Below are 14,330 nucleotides of genomic sequence, written 5' to 3' on the forward strand. Positions count from 1 at the left end.
TCTGTTGCCCAGGCTGTAATGTAGTGGCACAATCACAACTCTCCGCAGCCTTGGCCTCCTGGGCTTAGACGATGCTCCCTCCTTAGCCTCCCAAGTAGCTGGGACTATAGGTACACACCACATGCCTGGCTAATTTTTTGGTTTTTCTGTAGAGATGAGATCTCACTATGTTGTCCAGGCTGGCCTGGAACTCCTGGGCTCAAGTAATCCTCCCTTTCTGGCCTCCCAAAGTGCTGAGATGACAGGCGAAAACCACCATGCCTGGTCACCAATCTTATCTTATATGAACAACAGCTATCTTTCTGAATACTGCTGTCACCCCCTAACATACGAAGACGTCAGCAGCCTTAGTTCCTAGTATGGACATCTGAACTGCTTGGAAGTTTATGTGACTAGGCCTGTTCCAGTCAGAAGGCAGAAAGAAAAAGAAGTAGACAAGAGAAGCCAGATTTCATGATCTGGCCCAGACTGTTGGTCCAGGCGAGACTCCAAGGCAATTCATGTCCCTAAAGGCCAGTGTCCCATTTCCGTGGTCTCTGAGCATAGTAAGTGTCTGTTTAATGAGGTGCTTGTCCTCCACTGGTCACAGTGAACACTCACGGAGTCTCAGTAAAACGAGGATTTATGGAATTTTCAGTTTTAATAAATAGTCATTATCTTTGCAATGGGCTCCAAGCCCTGGTAAAAATGAACCGGTCTAGGTGACCAAAGAGAAAATGTCCAGGATGCCCTTCAGTTACAAAAGTCAGTCTCTTCCCCACCGCCCACTCACCGCCACCTTGCTGCCCTCTACAGGCCTGAAGCCAAATTCAGTTTTCTTACTGAGGCCCCCAGACACCTTGCCCAGGAGTGATGATCTTGAAAATAAAAAACAGAAAAGTGGCTGGGCTCAAGTGGCTCAGCCTGTAATCCCTGCACTTTGGGAGGCTGAGGGGAGTGGATTTGCCTGAGCCCACGGGTTCCAGACCAGCCCGGGCAGCTTGGCGAGACCTCATCTCTGCAATAAGTAAAAAAAAAAAATAGCCGGGCATGGTAGCGCTTGCCTGTAGTTCTGGCTACTTGGTAGGGTGAGGCGGAAATATCGCCAGAGCCCAGCAGGTCAATGCTGGGATGGCCATAAGCGTGTCACTGCACTCCAGCCTGGGCGACCGAGTGAGACTCCAACTAAAAAAAAAGATATGAGTCTTTTTTTTGGCAACCCCTTCGGTTCCCCTCCCACTGTGGGAGCTTTTCAGTCCTCTCAATAAATCCTGATTTATATTAAAAAAAACACAAAAACCAGAAAAGCAGGCATAAAGAGCTTCAGACATTTTCCCTAGCCTTGGCACAGCAGAAAAATCTGCTCTGAAGGAAGGCCAGCCAAAAAATAAGCCCAGGTCGGGTGCAGTGGCTCATGTCTGTAAACCCAGCTCTTTGGGAGTCTGAGGCAGGAGGATCACTTGAGCCTAGGAGTTCAAGATCAGCCTGGGCAACAACGTGAGATCTCGTCTCTACAAAAAAATTGTAAAAAAATTTAGCTGGGTGTGGTGGTGTGCACCTGTAGTTCCAGTTACTCAGGAGGTTGAGACAGGAGGATCACTTGAGTCCATGAGGTCGTGGCTGCAGTGAGCTGAGATCACACCACTGCACTTCAGCCTGGGAGACAGAGGGAGATGCTGAAAAAGAAAGAAAGAAAGAGAGTGGAAAGAAAAGAAAGCCCAGACATATTTCCAAATATTCCCACCCCCTCCTCACTGTTTTTTGAATTCAGCCATTTTTAGTTCCAGGGACTTTTGTTTTCCCAGTGAAGAGCAGAGCAGCAGGAAACCAAGGCTTATGTAAAACCCGTCTCCTCCGGCAGCTAAAACTCAGAAACAAAATAAGTCAGAAAAACCAAGCGAGGCCTAGAGCTGCGTGTACTAGTGCTTTCTGAATGTCAACATAGAGATCAAGACAGGAGATCAACCCAGCCCTGGATGGCAGGTTTCTAAGGCTGGGCTTGTGGGATTTCCAGGGACACCCCTGGCAGGAAGCAGCCAAAGGCCTGCTCCAGGTGACAATCTGCGCCTCCACTCTCCCCAGCCTCCAGTGCTGGCTTCTACCTGTCCCCACTCGTCTCTGCCAGCCTGTTGTTCATGATCGCAAAGGCTCCTACACCCCCTGAGAACTCATCGTCCTGGGCCAGCGGGCTGGCCTGGTGGGGACAGCCATTGGCCATCTCCGATAGCTGCTTTTGCAGAACAGCTGGCAAGTCCTTCATGGAGGTCATCTCCCCCGAGAGGTGGCGGTTGTCCATGTCGCTCTCCACCGCCCCATCTGTCTCGATGGAGATGGTGCCACGCTGGCGGACACTGCCTGGTGTCACCGCGTTCCTGCGTGGCAGCAGAAGTCCCCATTGCCACCGCTGGCAGCATCCATTGTCCAGTCTCCGCAGGATCCAGTTGACGGACTGCTTGATGAGGATGGAGAGGACGTTGAACAAGGAGTAGAGGCAGCAGACACCTGTGAGGATGAAGACAAAATTGGCCAGGCGGTAGAGGCCCTGGCTGTCATACTGGGCGTTCTGGCTGCTGACCAGGTCCCCAAAGCCAATGGTGCTGAAGGCCACGAAGCAGAAGTAGAGCGCATCAAAGTAGCTCCAGCCCTCGACGTGGGCGTATAGGGCCGAGGCACAGCAGGAGAGGAGGATGGAGGCCATGCACAGGATCAGCACAACGCAGTACACCGAGGGCTTCCAGCCGGCCAAGCTGTCCATCTCACGCCGCCCTGGCTCCCCTGGGGGCTGGGTACTGTGTCTCCGCAGCTGCCGCTGGTGGCACGCCTTCATGACACAGGCGATGACGGTGATGAGGCGCTCCAGGAAGAGGTTGAAGAACAGGATGGAGCTTGAGCACCCGACCAGGCCGTAGAAGATCAGGAAGGCTTTCCCTCCCACTGTCGCCGGAGTGGTCATCCCAAACCCTGGGGGACACAAGTCAGAGGAGAGAAGGCTGAGGGGCGCTTTTGCTGTCAAGGGGGCCTGGGGCATGGTCTCGATGGCTGGCAGGGACCTAACGACACTGTTTCATGAAATCACTCCGTCCTTGGCCTTTCTAGGAATGAGCAGAATTCCCATCTCCTTTTTTTTTTTTTTAATTTTGAGTCCCATCTCTCTCTGTTGCCCAGGCTGAAGTGCAGTGGCATGATCATGGCTCACCACACAGCCTCGACCTCCTGGGCTCAGGCAATCCTCCCACCTCAGCCTCCCAAGTAGCTGGGACTACAGACATGCACCATCATGCCAACTAACTTTTTAATTTTTTGTAGAGAAGAGGTCTCACTATGTTGCACAGGCTGGTCACAAACTCCTGGACTCAAGTGATCCTCCCACTTTGGCCTTCCAAGTGCTGGGATTACAGGTGTGAGCCCAGCCTCTGAAGTTTCTTTTATTCATTAACAACCTCCCATCCCATGTCGTGTGCCATTTGTTTTGCTGGATAAAAGTGTCCTGTAGCTCTTTTTTTTTTTTTTTTGAGTTGGAGTCTCACTCTGTTGCCAAGGCAGAAGTGCAGTGGCACACTCACAGCCACCCCGGCGTCGACCTGCTGGGCTCCGGCGATTCTTCTGCCTCAGCCTTCCAAGTAGCTGGAACTACAGGCATGTGCTACCATGCCAGTCAATTTTTATTTTTTTTATTTATTGTAGAGATGCGGTCTTGCCAAGTTACCCGGGTTAGTCTTGAGCCCATGGTCTCAGGCAATTCACTTGCCTCAGCCTGCCAATGTGCAGGGATTACAGGCTGAGCCACCGAGCCTGGCTGTCCTGTAGCTTTTAATCAGAATTTTTTTCTAGAAATAATTGAGAATGGAAAAAAGCACTGTATTTTTGGACTGCCCTCAGCTGCAGTAGCAACACTCAGGTACTACATACTTAAAAATTGGCACGAACTGTCTAGAAAGCAATTGGAAATATGTATCGGAGACTTAAAAAAACTCTGTATCATTTTCTTTCTTTTTTTGGGGACTATACCGTGGGGAAAGACAGGATCCAAGAGCGTCTACAGAGTGAGTCACGCCTGGCATGAGGCATCCTCATTAGATATTTGCTGGATGAAGGAATAAACTTTATAAACTATGTTGATGTAGTCACATATGTGTTACAGCAGTTAAGATGTTTTTCACTGCCAGGAACAGCAAATCATAAACAGAGGAGGCTTAGACATGAAAGGGACATATTCTGTCACGGAACTGAAAGTTGAGGGACAGGGCAGCTCCCGGCTGGTTAATTTGGTGACTCCACGGCCTGATGTAGGAATCAAGACCAGCTCACCTTTCCAGCCCTGGCCCACCTCTACTAGCTTCCTTCCTGCCAGCAGATAGCTGCTGGCATGGTGGCTCACACCTGTCACCCCAGCATTTTGGGAGGCCAAGGCGAGAGGACTGCCTGAGCCCAGGAGTTTGTGACCAGCCTGGGCATCTTGGCAAGACCTTGTCTCTGCTATAAATCAAAAAGTTACCTGTCATGGTGGCGCACGCTTGTATTCCCAGCTACGTGGAAGGCTGAGGCACGAGGATTGCCTGAGCCCAGCATGTCGAGGCTGCAGTGAGCCGTGAGTGTGCCATTGCACTCTAGCTGGGGCAACAGAGTGAGCCCCTGATACAAACAAACAAACAAAACCAACCCAGAACAACTGCAGGCATCACCTCCTTACGCACCAGTGTCCACAGTCACAACATGCTATTTTCCTGCCTTGTGTACGTCTTTATAGAACAGAGAATCCTTTCCAGAAACTCTCTGGCAAAATCCCCATTACACACCACTGACTAACCCAAGTCAACCGCCCGGTCCTAAATGATTATCTACAAGAGGAAAGCATTTCCTGTAGACTGGTTAGGATTACCTGAGTCTCTTAGGAGTACAGATGGACACCAGAACTGACCATGTCTGCTATAAACATACACAGAGGAAAAATAACATAAAGGGAAATACACAAAATTATTAAGCAGATTAAATTTTTTTTAAATTTTAAGAGATGGGGTCTTGCTCTTGTCATCCAGGCTGGATTGCAGTGGCATGACCACAGCTCACTGTAGGTTCAACCTCCTGGGCTCAAGCAATCCTCCCGCCTCAGCCTCCTAAATAGCTGGGACTAGAGGTGTGCGCCACCATACTCAGCTAATTTTTAACTTTTGTTGTTGTTGTTGTTTGTAGAAATGAGGTCTCACTCTATTGCCCAGGCTGGTCTCAAACTCCTGGCCACAAATGATTCTCCTGCCTCGGCCTCTCAAAGTGCTGGGATTATAGGTATGAGCCACCAAGCCCAGCCTAATTAGATTATTTCAAAGTGATTGTAATATGGGCGATTTAATTGTTTTCTAATGTTTGACATATTTTATTACTTTTTTGTTTTTAAAAAAGACTAGTCAAGTGCAGTAGTGAGAAGAGAAAAGAGCAGGATAGGGAGCTGAATCTGAAACTGTGACTCTCAACTGATGACCACCACCTTCAGATCAGCCTCTGTCTTTACTCAAGCTGAAACAAATGTTAAAGCATGCTGGTGGGTTTTCTCAAGTGCAGGCAAACACTTTCCTTTTGCAAGTACACCTCTTGCTTCAACCTTCTCAGTACACCAAGAGACCAAAGCTGGACTTGCATCTGCTTTTTCACAATCTTTCAGAATCTAAACTTTTTAAGACTCGTGTGAAAAGAAACTGCAGGAATTTGCAGGCATTTTTGATAACACACCCTCCAATTTTAATTGGGATGGAAAAAGAGGCAAGGATAGACCCCACGGATTATTCTTGGGGGCAGGGGGATAGGAGATGGGTTCAGTGATGGGGGACTCAGAAGGTCAGTAGGAGGTTTTGGTCCTCACAGGACTATGAGCCACAACTATTAGAGCTGGAAGGGACTTCACTGACTTCTAGGCTAGGGTTGTCACGCCACAGGTGTGGAAACTGAGGCATCAATAGGCCAGGTAAGCTTCACTAAAGGTGGAGGCTTGACTGAACTCAAATCCCACATCTGCCATGCAGGCATCTCTCCTCTCCTCTTGCTGCCTGTGGTAAACAGTTTCCAAAGATGATTTTGAGAGACAAACTGCTCCCATTCCTGTAGGCGCTCACTGTTTTTCCCACTGACAGATAAAGCCTTTTCCTTTCCCCTACAGTCCTAGATGACCTTGGGCTTTGCCCTGACTGGTGGAACACTGGTAGAACACGGAGGGAGTGATGCTGTAGCAGCTACAAGACTTAGGCTGTTGGAAGCCTAGTGGCTTCAGCTTCCTCTCTGGATCCCTAGACACCACGCAATAAGGGTGAGCACTCAGAGAGGAAAACTTAGCTCCAGCCATTCCCAGGTGCCATGTCAGACGTTGAGTCAAGCCCACAGCTGAATGCGGTCTTGCGAATCAGCAGCTGACACCCAGCGGGACCAGGGAACCACCTGAGCCAGGAAATGGAGGGATTGTGAGACATGCCCATGACCGTTTAAGCCACTAATACAGGGAGGTTTTCTGCATGGCCATGAACGATGACGTCTCTTCTCTCCTGGATTTGCAATCTTTTCAGCAGGCACTGCTCTCCCTCCAACTCCCTCCTCCCCTAGTCTCTCTCCATGGACAGTTGGGTGTGAGGGACCAGAAGCCTGCAAGGGCATCACGCAGGCTGTTGGCCTGCTGGATCTCAAGGATCAGTCTCCCTCTGAGGGCCCAGTAGGGCACCAGGAAGAAAGCATTCCACTGTTGATGTGCATTTGGGTTGCTTGGTCTCAGGCTGCATATGAATAGTGTTTCCACAAACATTGCTGTGTACGTTTTTGGTGACTCTAGTACACATTCCTTTTGGATACATGCACCTAGGTGTGGAACTGATGCCGCACAGAACAGGAATGCCTTCAGCAAAGTGGGTGCACCAATTTAATTTACTCTCCCCTTATCATGTCTGAGCTTCAGTTCTAGTCTTGCCAATATTCATTTGGACCATGATGGTGGATACAAGGTGGTTTTATTTTATTTCATTTTACTTTATTTTATTTTAGAGTCAGAGTCTTGCCCTGTCACCCAGACTGGCGTGCAGTGGCAAGATCATGACTACCACAGTCTTGACCTGCTGGGCTCAGGCAATCCTTGTACCTTAGCCTCCCAAGCAGCTGGGTGCGCACCACCATGCCTGGCTAATTATTTTTTGATATTAATTATAGAGATGATGTTGCCCAGGCTGGTCTTGGACCCGTGGGCTCAGGCAATCCTCTTACCTCGGCTTCTCAAAGTGCTGGGATTATAGGCACGAGCTGCAGCACCTGGCTATAGTGATTTTAATTCACATTTCCTTGATGTCTAGTGAAGCTGAGCACCTTTTCACATGTTCCGTAGCTATCTGAATCTCCTCTGTAGCACCTGCCATTTATTTTGGTCATTTCTCTTTTTATTATTGATTTCTAGGTGACACAGAAACAAATATGTTCTGGGTCTTGAATGAAGCTTGGAAAGGCGTGGGTTTGCCAGGTGAAACTTCCTGCCTTGTTCATTCAAGGGCAGTGGGTTTTGCACAGTCCGTTTGGCCAGCCTTGTATTTGCACTCATGTCTCTGATCGAGGATTCTTTCTTTTTTTTTTTTTTTTGGCTTTTCAGCTTTTATTACAAAAAGAATATGATCCCAGTCCAATTTTCCAACAAAAGTCACCCACTCTAAGTTTGATTTGCTCGTTTGGTCAGGACCTCTCTGGCTGGGAAGTGAGCCAGCAGATAGGAAGCCCCCTCAGACCTCCCAAACTTCCTCTTCGCCTGCCCCAAGATGGCTCTCCAGCACACGTAGAAGTTTTTCTTAAAGCTGTTCACTGGGCCTTGTTGAAGCGGGTCCCCACTGTCTTGTGCAGTGTCTCCTTGTAGGACTCGGTTGAGGTGACCCCATAGGAGCTGCTCCGGGCACCCAGGCCGGAGCCACACACCCGTGTTTGGGCCTCAATGGGTGTTACAATGCCCTGCTTCTTGCAACCTAAGCCACTGCCCTCTTTCCAGCCCATGGCCTGGAGCATGCGACTGCCAAGGTTATCACTACCAAGCCTATCCTGAGGATTATTTCTAACAATTTTTACCCCAGCCACTACACCTATGGTGTAGACCTGATGATAATATTTACAGTGCTTAAGAGTCACCTCTTGAGAATGGATCTCAGAGTGGGAACTTCACTTCTGTGGGTGGCTAACAGCCTCTATGTATAAACTGCAGTGAACTTACACAAATACACCCTTCCCTGTTCATACTGAGGTGTTTTCCGGTATTTGACCACCGAGACAATAGCAGCAACACATGTCTGTGTTAACACCCCATCAGGACTTAAATTTGACAAACCAGAGTTTGAACCCTATAACTGGAAGCCATAGTTGTGCACCAAAGGCTGACACGCTCTGTAGGAAATTAACAACTTCCATTCATTTCACACTTGAGGAACACTGTATACCTATAAATCTAGGGCACGGGCACAAACCTACAGCTCAAAATCTTTTTTCATTTCACTCCTAAAACATTTTAAAGTCAACCTGAAGCCACCTACATAAAATTAATATTCGGTCATGGGGCAAACGTTGTAGTTGTGGTTAGAAATGAGAAAATATGTTGTTTCTGAGTTTGCTCTCACCCAATAAAGGTGACTACCTTCAGGTCCTGACCACTGGGGAGGGGGAGGCTGCCCCGCAAGGCTGGGCAACATGAGATGGTTTCAGGAGACACAAGCCCTTGCAAGACAGAAGCAGCTTCAGTCTCCAGGGACCCTAGCTCCCCCCACGCCTTTACCACCTAGGAACAGAATTTGAGATCTTTCTCCGACTCTGTACTCTAAGGAACCCAACCTCCAACCTGGCCAGAACACCAGGAGGTCAGCTTAACCCATCTGGGAGGCTGAAATTGGCTCTACATCAGGAAGGCAGTCTTGTGACACCTGGGCTCAAGCGATCCTCCCCAATCAGGCTCCCAAAGTACTGCACCACTGTACTTGGTCACCTTATCAATTATTAAACCAAGGTAAGAATGTCTCTTTGTGTAGTTTCTTCTTCACAAACGCCCTGGGGAAATTACTGAGGAGGAACGGTGGGATATGAAACCAGCCTTCTCTAGCTTTTGCAGGTTCCCTTCATAGTCTACCAGGCTGCCCCAGGGCTTCTGATCAGCATCAGTCAGAGAAGAGCCGCCCAATCAGGGACTCGGCGGGCCCTTCCGCCCTTCGAGTGCCCGCATCCAACCTGTCTCTTCCCTTACCTAGCTGGAAATAAGCCAGAGGGACCGTCTTGACTCCCTCTGGAGGATTGGATGCGGCCCCGGTAGAGAAAACAAGTACAGCATGCTTGCAATTTAAAAAAAAATCAACAACAAACTTTTGAGGCCAGACACAGCAGCTCACTTCTGTAATCCCAGCACTTTGGGAGGCTGAGACAGGAGAATCGCTTGAGTCCAAGAGTTCTAGACCAGCCTAGGTATGTTACCCAGACCTCGTCCCCACAAAAATTAAAAAAAAAAATTAGCCAGGCGTGGTGGCACCTGTAGTCCCAGCTACTCGGGAGGCTGAGGTGGAAGGATAGCCTGAGCCCAGGAGGTCAAGGATGCAGTGAGCCATGATTGTGCCACAGCACTCCAGCCTGGGGGACAGATCAAGGCCCTGACCAAGCAACAACAACAAAAAGAAAATGGATAATAGATTGGCTTGCCGGGTTCGGTGGCTCATCCTATAATCCCAGCGCTTTGGGAGGCTGAGGTGAGTGGATTGCCTGAGCCCGTGGATTCGAGATTCACCTGGGCAACTTGGCGAGTCCTCATTTCTACAATAAATAAAAAATTAGCCGGGCGTGGTAGTGCACGCCTGTAATTCCAGCTACTTGGAAGGCTGAGGCAGAAGGATTGCCGGAGCCCAGCAGGTGGAGGCTGCGGTGGCCGGGAACGTGCCACTGCACTCCAGTCTGGGTGACAGAGTGAGACTCCAACTCAAAAAAAAAAAAAAAAAAAGATTGGCTTTAGGGATTTCTTCTTCCCTCCTGCTGGTTGATGGATGCTGCACAAGGGGTCGGGACTTCCAGATCCCTGAGCACAGAGCCATCTGACAGTTCCAGCCCTCAGGACAGACAGGATAGTGCCACGGTGAGGAAGATGGCCATGGTGACGGTCTTCACAAATAGGGCACTGGGTCTCAGCCCCAGGCCCTGAGCTCAGCCTGCACGCAGTCCTCATGGTGAGGAAGTCATGGTAGCTCGCCAGGCCTGGGTCTAGACCGGATGATTGGGAAACTCGCAGAATAGTGCCCACAACTCATTTTATCGTCCCTTTGGTAAAAAGATGGAGGGTGAAGCCGGGCTCGGTGGCTCAGCCTGTAATCCCGCGCCTTTGGGAGGCTGAGGTGAGTGGATTGCCTGAGCCCGCGGGTTCGAGACCCACCTGGGCAACTTGGCGAGACCTCATCTCTACAATAAATCAAAAAATTAGCCGGGCATGGTAGCGCGCGCCTGTAGTTCCAACTACTTGGAAGGCTGAGGTGGAAGGATCGCCGGAGCCCAGCAGGTCAAGGCTGCGGTGGCTGGGAGTGGCCACTGCACTCCAGTCTGGGTGACAGAGTGAGACTCCAACTCAAAAAAAAAAAAAGATGGAGGGTGGCATTCTGTGCCTTGGGTGTGCAGGGCATGGATCTGAGCTCAGTGTGCTCACTGGGTCTCCCCAGGAATCGAGGAGGACTCACCTTGGACTTTGCAGTCCTCCTCCCAGGCAGCCAGACCCTGAGTCTACCTGAATAACATGTCTCTCTGTAACATTTCTCAACTAACAACTATGTCCCGGGCTGATTTAAGGTGTAAGAGTAAGCCAGAGAGAAACTGTGCCACCCCACCCCTGAGCTACAGAAGTCACCAGTTCCTCCTCAAACTAGGATATTTTTGGAATTGGACTTTTTTAGGGTGATGAGTGTGCTCTTGTCTTATTAACAGTTGAAGCATCTTTGACCAATGATTATGAAATCACATGTAGTACAGATTAAACTGTTTTCCAGGTGACTTCTGAACTGGAGGATGTTGCTGGACTCTTCAGCAATAAATAATTTTCAAATGAAAAATAAATTGCTCCTCTTTTAAGCATAAGATCTGGAAAGGGGTGGAGGACGTGACAAGTAAGAATTCTTCACACTATTTGCATTACTATAAATCACAGCAGTTTTTGTACTTAGAAGTGATAAAAATTGGCCACAGGGGACTCAGAATGCATCAGCTCCTGAAGAGGAATTTTAAACATTTCCTTCGCCTGAGCACCGCCTGGGCAATTAGCTGTGTGTTTGACGCTTTCTGGAGCTCTTCCTCCTCCCATTCAGTGGGCATGATGGCTGAAATTAATGCTTGGGAGCAGCTGCTGCTGTTATTTCTGATTCTACCCTTGTTTAGGGGGGAAAATCATGCGACTTACTTATCTCAAGGAGGTGTCCCAATTCCAGTGATTCTTAACTTTTAAGTCATAAAACTGCCCTTAAAAGCAAACAGAAATAATTATGCTCCCTTGAACTTAAACTGCCCTCTCTCAGACTGGGAAGAAAGGGCTCAATGATTGTAGAACATTACCAGGGTGGGGCTGCCGCTGAGGAAAGTGCCTTTTCAAAACCTGGAGTGAGTTTGGCTCCAAGATGTTTGGAGGAGTTTCCATGATAGTATTTCTATTCCAGGGGACTCCGGGAATGTGCGTCAGTGAATATGTGGCCTTTCTGCATTCCTTGCTGGAGGTGGGGGTGGAGTGAGATCCCTCAGGAGAGTGAAGGTCAGTGCAGGAGCTGTGGAGGTGAGCTCTTCTGCTGGGTATGGGGGACCCCAGCACCACTCTCTCACCCCACAGTGGCCTCTGTGTGGGATCTTTGTGCCTCCAGAAACCCACCTTGAAGTCTTGCTCACCTTCTAAGGTTTTGCTTAAGTGTCAAGGATGAACGCAGCACCGGATGCTCAATGATGGAATCATACAAGACTTGAAACAAACATGTTATTTACAATATCATCATACATTTTCTTCCAGTCTGCAATTCTTCCCTACAGACTCGAGACACTTCCTGCATTACTACTGTGCACTAGGTACGCTGCATTACCTGCAATTTCCTAGAAATGTTTGGCAACCACTTCTGTTGTGGAAGCAGCTATAGGGAACCAAGGACTCCTGAAGAAAACTGAGTTTTTCCTGGCTGACCACATGCAGAAGGTTAAAACAAGATCCCTGCCTATCATACACAAAATTCAACTCTAAATGAATCAAAGACCTAAATGTAAAATCTCAAACTATAAGAACCTTAGAAAATGCAGGAGACGCCCTTACGGAAATTGGAACTGGCAACCAATTCCTGATCAAATCCCCAAGTACTCATGCCATACGAGACAAGATAGACAAGTGGGACCTCATCAAACTAACAAGCTTCTGAAAAGCCAAAGAAACCATCAAGAGAGCGGGGAGACAGCCCACAGACTGGGAAAAAATATTTGCCAACTGTATGTCTGACAAAGGCCTAACATCTAGGCTCTACAAGGAACTCAAATGTGCCGAAAAGAAAAAAACAAACAGCCCCATTATAAAATGGGCAAAAGATATGAGTAGCCAGTTCTCAGGGGAGGACATAAAAGCAGCCAACAGATACGTGAAAAGATGCTCAGCTTCACTAGTCATCAAATAAATGCAAATTAAAACTACACTGAGATACCACTTATCTCCAGTCAGCATGGCTATCATCAATGACTCAAAAAACAACAGATGCTGGGAGAGGATGTGGTGTAAAGGGAACACTTCTACACTGTTGGTGGGAACGTAAACTAGTGCAGCCTCTGTGGAAAACAGTGTGATGATTCCTAAAAGATCTAAAAATCCACCCTCCATGTGACCCTGCAATCCCTCCACTGGGAATATACCTGGAAGAACTCAAATCATTCTATAAAAAAGACACCTGCACACATATGTTTATCGCAGCATTGTTCACAGTAGAAAGAACATGGAACCATGCCCATCAAAAGAGGACTGGATAAAAAAAGATGTGGTTACATATACACAACGGAATATTACGCAGCCATAAAGATGAACACAATTGTGAACATCACAGTAACCTGATGAACTTAGAGTCTATAATACCAAGTGATCTTTCAGAGAAACAAAGAACTGAGTATCACACATTCTCACTCATAAGCAGACCTTGAACAATTATCTTAATACTATAAGAAAAGGATTGGCAATAGTGGGAAACTGCCGGGAGGTGGGCGGGGAAGGGGGATTGGTAGTAGTGGGAATCTGCCTGGGGAAGCGGGAGCACACCTCATCAGCAAGGGTACCTGTATAATGAACATTTGTATACCTAGCCCTGAATTGTACCCCACATCTTTAAAAGAAAAAAAAAAGAAAAAAAAGAAAATTGAGTTTTTCTTCCCATTTCTGCCTTCTTCTTTTCTAGTCTCTTCTCTCCTTCCCCCTCTCTCTCCCTCCTTTTTTTTTATAGTGTTAAGAGTGTTTTTATTTACATTTAACATATTTAATTTTTTTTGAGTCAGAGTCTCAGTCTGTAGCCCAGGTTGGAGTGCAGGGGCATGCTCATGGCCACCATAACTTCGACCTGTTAGGCTCAGGTGATCCTTCTGCCTCAGCCTTCCAAGTAGCTGGAACTACAGGTGCATGCCACCATGCCCAGCTAATTTTTTTATTTATTGTAGAGGCAAGGTCTCTCCATGTTGCCCAGGTTGGTCTCAAACCCATGGGCTCAGGCAATGGTCTCACCTCCGCCTCCCAAAGCACTGGGATTATAGGCATGAGCCACCGCACCTAGCCCCTCTCTCTTCTTTAAAAGAGTCTTTAGAGATACAAAACTCAAACGTCCTCCCTTCCTCGCACATTTGGGCTGACATCTAAATGAATCACTGCTCCATAAAGAACTGTTCTTTGAGAGGGTTCTTTTGTGTCCTTCCATTAAAAATGTGTCATTCTGATATTAATCACGCCAAAAAGCAGTTGTAACTCTCCTTTGCCCAAAGCCAGTACAGGCTCATTTTTACAAGTATTGTGACATTTGTGATACATGTGGAATCAGTATAACAATTCAGCTGCCAGAGGAAAGTGCGAGAATACTATAGCCTTTTAGTGAGTCATGGGAAAGAATGGGCTGATTCATGAGGATTTATTTTTTCATCGAGGGAACAGACACTGAAGACAAATGCATCCCATGAACTTCAGGCTGTGAACCCAATGCCAGGGCCTTTACTAAGGTCCTTGGAAAGATGGAAACCTGGAGTTGGAACCACGGACTCAGAGAGCACGTAGGAAGCACCCAGTACAAACCAGAATCCAGGCTCACCCTGACCCTGACGCGTTTCTCTCCAGTTGCACCATTTAAGCT

General features: G+C 48.1%; 1 protein-coding gene across 1 annotated transcript; it reads right to left on the reverse strand.

Moving 5' to 3' along the window:
• Positions 1–2,077: 2,077 nt before the first annotated feature.
• On the reverse strand, positions 2,078–7,992 carry KCNK13 (potassium two pore domain channel subfamily K member 13). The gene is made up of 4 exons (XM_021709302.1): positions 7,796–7,992; positions 6,331–6,402; positions 6,157–6,254; positions 2,078–2,940 (listed from the first exon to the last, which is right to left on the reverse strand). The coding sequence occupies exons 1-4, from the start codon at positions 7,990–7,992 to the stop codon at positions 2,078–2,080; spliced, it is 1,230 nt and encodes a 409-aa protein (XP_021564977.1).
• Positions 7,993–14,330: the final 6,338 nt, after the last annotated feature.

The sequence above is a fragment of the Carlito syrichta genome, unplaced genomic scaffold, assembly GCF_000164805.1.
Source record: "Carlito syrichta isolate Samal-C Ts95f unplaced genomic scaffold, Tarsius_syrichta-2.0.1 Scaffold171376, whole genome shotgun sequence".
Taxonomy (NCBI): domain Eukaryota; kingdom Metazoa; phylum Chordata; class Mammalia; order Primates; family Tarsiidae; genus Carlito; species Carlito syrichta.